At 39.7% G+C, this 8,718-nt stretch overlaps 1 protein-coding gene across 1 annotated transcript in view; it reads left to right on the forward strand.

The window, feature by feature from the left end:
- MYH15 (myosin, heavy chain 15) overlaps window positions 1-8,718 on the forward strand; it is a 122,130-nt gene that overhangs the window by 111,268 nt on the left and 2,144 nt on the right. Inside the window, 3 exon segments of the mRNA XM_012730576.1 lie at window positions 981-1,076; window positions 1,078-1,152; window positions 4,590-4,694. Coding sequence (XP_012586030.1) covers window positions 981-1,076; window positions 1,078-1,152; window positions 4,590-4,694 — 276 coding nt within the window.

Raw genomic sequence — 8,718 nt, forward strand, 5'->3', positions numbered from 1 at the left:
TAAAAGTGTCTTATGGCCAATAGAAGAAAAATGTGCTTAACATTTATGAAAATCCACATAGATAGAGTGGAATAAAAAGAGCTATCTTTCCTGCTTGGTAAATGTATGCAGTCACACATTATGAAGACTCTCTAGGCTTAATCTGTCTTAATAAGATTTTCTTGATAATGTTGAAAAAAATTCACCACTTTTTCCCCTCACCATTGAATTCTCCACTAGTTTTTAGCTCTGCATTTCAACCCACATGGCAGAACCCAGAGTTGCCTCTGTAATTCATTCTTTGCCCTCACCATCTGCACAGACGTCTCACACTTAAATTATACAGATGGTTGGTAACCTGATAGACAGAGAAGTTTTGGCTGGGAGGGCAATGTTCTTACATTAAATGCACTGAGAGATTCATGAAACAGTGCTTAATAATTGCATCGCGACAACAAGCACACATAGCCAAAGTCAAGAGCAGGTCTCACAAGCAAGAATTAACCTGCTTCATGCCAGATTTATTGGCAATGAGAGCATCTGTTGCTGCCAAATTCCTGGAGCCTATACTTGTTTGTAGTTGTGAATCACAGAATTATAGAAGTGAGATGTGAAAAAGATTTTTGTAGGCACTGCACTATACTTTCCTGGTGAATTATGTTACAGGTTATGTCCTGGTGCTTTATTCAATTAAAAGTTGTTGCTCTAGTTGGTCATCTCTCAAAACAAGTGCTGTGTAATAATGTTTATATGGTATTTCATCTTTGGTCTGTTTCCTCCAACCCTCACACCAATCTTTTCGGTAGCTGCTATTCTGATTGCCTTATCGTTAATCATGTTGAAGGTCTCAGAGACTAGGGAGAACATGGCGGGAAGAGATTAAGTATACAGAGGCAAGGAATGACAGCTAGTCAGATGAGAAACTAGATTCTGAGTAGAAATGTTAAGATCAATTGGCTGTTGGATTATCTCAGTCCCCCCCCCTTTTTTTTTTTTTTTAGGCAGCAAGCATCTCAAAAGAACTAAAGAGGGAGCAGGACATCAGTGCTTGTTTGGAGAGGATGAGAAAAAATGTGAAATAGACAATCGAACACTTATGAAAATAGACTGGGTGAAGTTGAGCAGACGGCCCTGGTGGCGAGCAGAGAACAAATCCAGAAACTGGAATCCAGGGTAGGAGTCTGGCTGGGTGATCATGTGGTCTTGACAGTTCCTAGAATTAGGAACTAGCTTGAAATACCTATCACACCTGACCTCCCCCACCTCCCACATCAATTTTCATTTTGGCATTTTCAGATCTTTGAGAATGTTAAATCTCAATATTCATTCACTCTTGCTTATATTGGGTCATCAAATAGGTCTTATCCTGGCCTGGATAAATCTGCCTTCATTCTTGCTGCCAGGTGATGTGGATTCTTTTTAGCATGTCCTCTCCCACTGACCTGTATCAGCTCTAGCCTCTCCATGGCCAGAAGTGGTCACTATTTCTAAACATATCCTCAGTTTTGCTTCTGGGCCTTTACTCCTATTATTTCCTCTGTGGACAATGATTATTTCTTAACAGCCAGAGAAAGCAGGAGGAAAACAATTAAGTCAAGGACTTACTGAAGATATAGTGAGAGTTGACAGAAATGATGTAGTACTTGCCTTCGGGAAGCTTAACAACGAACAGGAAGATCTATCTTGAAAATAGAAGTTTCTTTAAATTATTGAATCAATTGAATCCATTTCAGTGACAATGTACAGGCCATGTGACAAATGTAAGAATGGAAAGAATATTTTGACTTACATTTGATGGCTAGAAGAACCTCCAAAAAACAATTAAGGTCTATGTACTTGTATGGCTCATCAAGGTAGTCTATATTGATTAAAAGGAAGAAGAGCAGAATTCTGTAACATGTTCTAGAAATCATACCGAACAGTTTAGCAGTGATGAAAAGGGCAAGTTATGTGGAGAGCACAAAACCTTTTGTACAAGAAAAGGAAGAAATATGTACACATTTGCTTATATTTTAAAAAAGAACTGGTGACAGGATGAAGCTAATAAAGTAGCAACACATTGCTGAGTGTATGTATATGAAATATGTATATGAAAGTTAGACTTTCTGAAGGTAGCTTAATTGTTTTGATTACAAAATAAGTTACATACTTCATAATTTAAAAATAAGGTGAAAAAATTAAAGCTATCCCTAAAATTTTAATACATATGGAAACAAAGTTAGCTACTTATCAATTTGTATGGGCATAAAATGCCCAAAGAATAGTTATTCACAAGGACTTTTAAACATTGAGTTTTTTTCTAAACATTCTTCATGGAATGTGTCTAAGGGCAAAAGAAAAAAAAAAACTAGCAAATAGAACAAACTACCTTTGCAGTTTTAATGGACAGTCCTTATTGCTACTAGATATAAGACTCATAATTATTTATGTACCAATACATATAAGAACCAAGATTTTTAGTATGAGAATGTGTGGAAACATAAAATATAAAAAAAATACTTTTACAATCTATCTTTATTCCCTAAAAAATAGATGATACTGGTATTTACAATTCAAAGTTAAGATTGTGGAATTTCATTTCCAGTTTTTCAACTATTACGGCTTAAAATCAACTATAACCCAGCAGCAATGTGCTCCTGAACATCAGATGATACTAAGAAATTACTGTTAATCTTCTTGAAAAGCACAATCCTCATACCATTACCTATTATAGTTACATAAATATTTACAGGTGAATTTATATACTGTCTTGAATTTGCTTTAAAAAAGTAACTTTCCCTGATGTGTGTTATCAGTCAAAAAGCAATAAATGAATGAATGAATAAAACAAGTATTTAAAAATGTAAAGAGAGGCTTCTATTACTCTCAAGGTTCAGCAATGTGTTAGGTTCCCAACTGATAGGAGTCCAGAAGATTTTTTCTTAGTGGGCTTCATCCACAAGGAACTTGTGGTCCTGAAAACTCTCCCACCCCATTTAAGGAGGTGCATAAGGCCAGCGGGGAGGGAGGGAGAGAGGGAGGAAGGTAAAGTAGAGTCAGAGAGTTCAGCACATTCATGCCCCAGGGAACTGACCTTTTCTTTTTAAAAGGAATGTTAGGGAGTCCTCTTTGAGAAGGAGACACTTGTTAAGGCAGGGTGAGAGCCATGGTGTGTGGGGAAGAGAGGGGTAGCCAACACCCTTTCCTGTCAATGCCCTACCTTTCCTTTATTTCTCTCCATATCGTTTATCACCATCTAACACTCTGTATTTTACTGTTTTTTTTTTTTTTATGTGTGTGTGGTCCATTCGTTAATATGTATGCTTATTTAGGGGAGAGATTTTTGTTTGTTGTTCACTGCTGTATCCCTAGTACCTGGGTCTGGTGAGAAGAAGGCATCGAGTTTTGGTTGCATGAATATTATGTTTGTGTAACTCAGTAATACTCTGTAAGGCAGGCAGATTGTTAGTATGGACGGCCACTCTCCCACAAAGCAGACTGGAGGACTGTGTGTGACATATGTGTGACAGTCAGGGTCTGATTTAGAAAAATAAGAGCAGAACATGGAGAAAGCAGCTGAAGATTACGAGGTATACTGGCTGAGCCCTTAGTATGTGCTATGTGTAGCTTACTCGCTCTGCACTACCTTCATAGGTAATGTAACAGGGGAAGTTTCTCTCTCTGTATGGTTTAGGCTTGCACAACCTTCAGAATCTAAGCAGTCCTTTCATAAACTCACAGTTGAACCAACCGTGATCTTTGGATGAGGTAGTTTTCCAAGAGGTTACCTACTATTGACTAAAAGAGCAAACACATTGTGTGGTGGGGAGAAATGTTGGGATGTGGCTATAGACAGAGGGTGAAAGAATTCACCAGAACAGAGTGGAGAACAGAAAAGGTGAATTTATTGTTATGAGAAGCAGCAGGAGAGACGGCAGGAGGCTGTACGCCAAGACTGTGAGGCTCTTTCATACTGCTTTCATGGGCTGTCTAATGTGGGCAGCCAGTTTGCACCAGTTTTCTGCTGGGATGTCTGGCCTCAGGCACTGGCCTTTGACTCAGAATCAAGTCCTGGCACTCTTTGGCTTTCTTAGAGCTGGGCAGTTTTTTGTGGTCATTGACCTTATGGTTTGTTCCCAAGGCAACATTATCAATTCACACCTCCCAGAGCTGCTTGACAGGCAAAGAGTGGGGGCTTAGTTTTTAACCTTACTAAATTGTACTCCAATTGTACATCTTCCATTTAAAAAAAAAAATTATCAATTTATGCATACGAGAGGAAGGGTGCAGGCCAGAGGTGGAGGGAGTGAGAAGATTCACCAAAGACAGAGTGGGGAGCAGAACAGGTAAATCCACTGAGCTACACTGCTGAGGGGAGCAGCGGGTGAGACAGGAGAGGACTGTTGTGTTATGTGGGTCACCTCTCTGGCTGAGGATCTGACTCCTGCTGCAGTGGCTGTGGATAAGCTTTGTAGTGCAGCACTTTAACCCACTGCACCACTAGGGAGAGCCCCCAATACGTCTTCCTTTAGTGCTCTTACTCTGTCAACTGATCATGCCCGTTGGCAAATAAATGTCAGTCTGGCTTGCATACTGCCCACCTGTGGTCTGAGGTCAGGGTTTGGTTGCAGGTTCATGAACTGGAAAGTGAACTGGAGGGCAAAATACAATGCAACGCAGAGGTCCAGAAGGGAGCCCGTGGACTAGAGCCATGCATCAAGGATCTGACCTACCAGGTACGCCCAGAAACCACTCCCTGAATGTCTAGCTGGGCACTCTCCTGGAGAAATGAGCTCCTTCAAGCCTGAAATGGCCTTCCAGCTCTGCTGCGCTCCTCTCTCTGTCTCTGCTCTCCTCAGCATCGACACTGACTCACCCTGCCAGGGCTCCTGTGCTATTAGTGGTTTGGGTTGCTCCCTTTTCAGAGCTCTCAGGAAGCAAAATGTGGCAGCAAGTTGCAATTAGAAGTGAAAAGCTATTTATACTGCCCTTATTTTTTTCACACATAATGTCTGCAGCACTTTCAGAAAGATGCCTTCCTGTGAGAGGCTGAGTGAGAACAATGTGTAAATGAAGTGACTAGCAGAGATTTGGGTGGCTACTCAGCCAGCAGGTTGCTGACTAAACCGGAGCAGGGGATATTTCCGCTCCTATTTTCCAGTTGCACAGACTCTCATCCACTGTCTAAGGCTCTGGTCTTGGCATCAGGAGGAAACAGCAAATATTCAAGAGAGGCCCTAAAGCTTTCTCACTTGAAACTGCTGACGCAACAAATTATTTAAAAGAGGGGAGCAGACTTCCTAGAAGTAATTAGTGCATTTCTGAAGTAATGATGTAATCCTTCATTTCTGTTTTTTTTTTTAAGACTTTAAAAAATTTATTTATGCATATGGAACTGGAATACAGGTGCAGGAACAGTGAGAATATTCACCAGAAACAGAGTGGGGAGCAGAACAGGCAGATCACAAAGTACACTGCTGAGGGGAGCAGTGGGCGAGACTGGAGAGGTCTGCCACACCATGTGGTCACCTCCATGGCTGGGAATTGACCTTGCGCTGAAGTGGCTCCACTTTAACCCATTGCGCCACCAGGGAGGGCCTCATTTCTGTTTTCATCTTCTACCCTTCCTTCTTTATTCTTTAAATGGAATAGATCTCATACTGTTGATGGCAAAGGTGTTGTATTTACTTGCAGCTTCCAGGCCGTGCAACTTTCTGGCACAGAGAAGGTGTGTATATTTCAGTTGTTGAACACAAATGCCACAGATGGCTTTTCTCCCCTCTCCTGCTGCACAATGTAGCATATTGCCGAGAAGGGCACCGTGTTGTCTGCAACTTTGATGGTACGACGTGAGCGCCCCATCCTGATTCTGGTCCCTCAAGCTGGGCTATTGATAGACATGCCAAAGTCTCCCTTGCTTCAGACAATGTTGATGAGAAAGCAGACCATTTCAGAGGCTTCATCTCGGGCTAATTATATGAGCTACTTGCATAGCTCTTCACTGGGTAAGTGGCTCTTTTCTAAGGCTAGTTAGTCTGACACTTCTTTAGACCATGCTAGTTACATCAAACCCATTAGGAGTAAGCCCTCCCGAATGTGGGGCTAAGGAAGAAAATAGCTTGGGAACATGAAAGACCAGCTATTCTCCCTTTTGATGAGATGGAAGGCCGCCCATATTGAGGGTGTGAAAGACTGCTTGCTAATAACTCCAGGGCTTTTCTTCCTTTTATATTCCTATGGATTATTCTTACTGTTTTCTTGTGTAAACATCTCATTAGAGAACAAAACAGCCAAGCTCTCCTTTTTTCATTATCCCAAAGTACACTTTCTTGTTTGATTGTTTTGTTTTTGTTTCCTTATGGCAATAATCTTAGTGTCCCCTATGTAGAAGCAGGGAGGTCTATTTCTTAATTTCTCCCAAGTATCTGCATAGTGTTTAGAGTATGTCCAATTATGCAGTGACTTTTTCTGCCATTAGATTGCAACTATTTTATGCAAGATACTACATTATACCCTGTTAAGTTTTAGGGGGCATTGATAAGACCTCCACATTCCTCTATATCAATACCTGGTCTTCACATATTCAAGATAGATTTTGAGTTAAGTTTGTCCTCCTTCAAATAGAAATAGCCATTAGGACTATAAGGCCGGGCATTTTGTGACTGTACATTATAGATGCCAATAGAAAATGCCATTTTGGGGCCTCCCTGATGGTGCAAGGGGTTAAATCTCAGCACTATCAAGCTATCACTTGACATTGACCAGGGAGCTGACAGATAGGGCGCAGCAGACCACTGTGTTGCCTGCTGCTCCCCTCAGCAGTGTGTTTCAGTAGATCTGCCTGCTCCGCTCCCCACTGCCTCTGGAGAATCCTCTTACCCCTTGCACTTCTGGCCTTCACTCCAGGTGTTGTATCCATAAATAAATAATAAATCTTCTAAAAAAAAAAATGCCATTTTGAAAGAGACATGTAGTTTATGTAGTTTGCTAGGAGAAATCTTCCAGGAGGATTCAAGTGCACTGGAAAAGGACTCAGATGTGAGCCGTCTATGCTAGTTCTGTGGCCAGCCCTCACTGGGCATGTCTCTCTCCTTGTATGTCCCTCTAGCAGCTGGGAACTCATCCTGTTTTCTCTCTCCAGTCCCTAGAAAAAACAAGCAGTACATAAGAATTGGAGTGAGGCCATAACTTGTAATTGTTATAATTACAATTTCAATTTTTATAGACGTTGAAGACAGTTTCTCTGCTCCTCATTCTTCAGCCACCTTACTCCATTTTAGCCTCAGCTGCTTCCTGTAATCAGAAATCTGTGTAATGTTATTTCTTACAAAAAAGTTACAAATATAGCACAGGCATACATTGGAGATATTGTGGATTCACTCCCAGACCATTGCAGTGAAGTGAGTATCACAATAAAGAAAGTTTATTGTGATAATAAAGAAAGGTTTCCTAGGGCATATCAGTTATGTTTATACTATTCTACAGTGTGTAAGTGTGTATATCTTATCATGACATGGACACAGGATGAGCTGATGCTTTTTGAAAAATGGCTTGTTGACTTATTGACTTATTCATTACGGGGGTGCCATTAACCTTCAGTTTGTAAAAGGAGCAGTATTTGTGACGTGCAGTTCAATGGGTTTTGCCTATATCCGTTGTTGCCTCTCTTCTTAAATTTCTGATTTGACATTGAATTTTCTTTCTTCTTGATCCTGATTAAAGTTCCTTCCACTTTAAAAATCTTTTTGAAAAACCTGGGTCTTTATTTCATTTTAATTTCTATTGTCTTTCTAGTGTCATTTTCATTTATTTCCATTTTAAATTTGCTCTTTCTCTTCCCACTAATTTTGTGCTTAATTTTTCTAGTGTCTTCAGGTATAAAGCATGTCAATCTATAGTTTTTTTAAATTTTTTAAATGTAGACATTTATCACTATGAACCTTCACCTTAGAACTACTTTTGCTGCATCCTGTATGTTTTGGTTATATTGGCTGTCCATTTTTGCTTGAAGATTAAAAGAATTTCTCCTTTGATCCATTTGTTTTCAATGGCATGTTATGTAATCTCCATATATTTGTGAATTTTCCAATTTTTTCCTGCAGCTACTTTTTAGTTTCAAATTATTTTTGTCAGAAAAGATCTTTGCTATGTCAATCCCCTTAAATTTGTTAGTATTTATTTTGTGGCTAACATGTAATCTATCCTAGGGAAAGTTCGTTTTGTACTTAAGAATATGTATTCTGTTGCTTTTGGGAAGACTGTGTAAATGAAAATGAGCATTTAATTTTCCGATTTTATTGCTATATATTTCTAACTTTAAGTCTTCTAACATTTGCTTTATATAGTTGAGGGTTGCTTAATGTTTTAGTCAGTAACAGACACTATATGATGGTGGTACCCATAGTCTGTACCATCCAGGTATAGGTGTGTGGTAGGCTTGTGCATTTACATCCTATGACAGTCACACAATGATGAAATCACCTACAGTGCATTTCACAGTGTATCCTTGTTAAATGACATATGACTATATTTAGGTTCTCCTATGTGGGTATAGAAATGTTTACAAGTGTTACATAATCTTCTTGGATTAACCTTTTTATCATTCTGTGATGAATGTCTTATAATTTGTCTTAAAATACTTTATCTGATAAAACTATTTTTTTTTTAAAGATTTATTTATTTATCCATACAGAACTGGGGTACAGGCCAGAGATGCGGAGGGTGAGAGGATTCACCAGAGACAGAGTGGGGAGCAGAACA

Source organism: Condylura cristata, unplaced genomic scaffold, assembly GCF_000260355.1.
Source record: "Condylura cristata isolate star-nosed mole 26May11 unplaced genomic scaffold, ConCri1.0 scaffold00003, whole genome shotgun sequence".
Taxonomy (NCBI): Eukaryota; Metazoa; Chordata; class Mammalia; order Eulipotyphla; family Talpidae; genus Condylura; species Condylura cristata.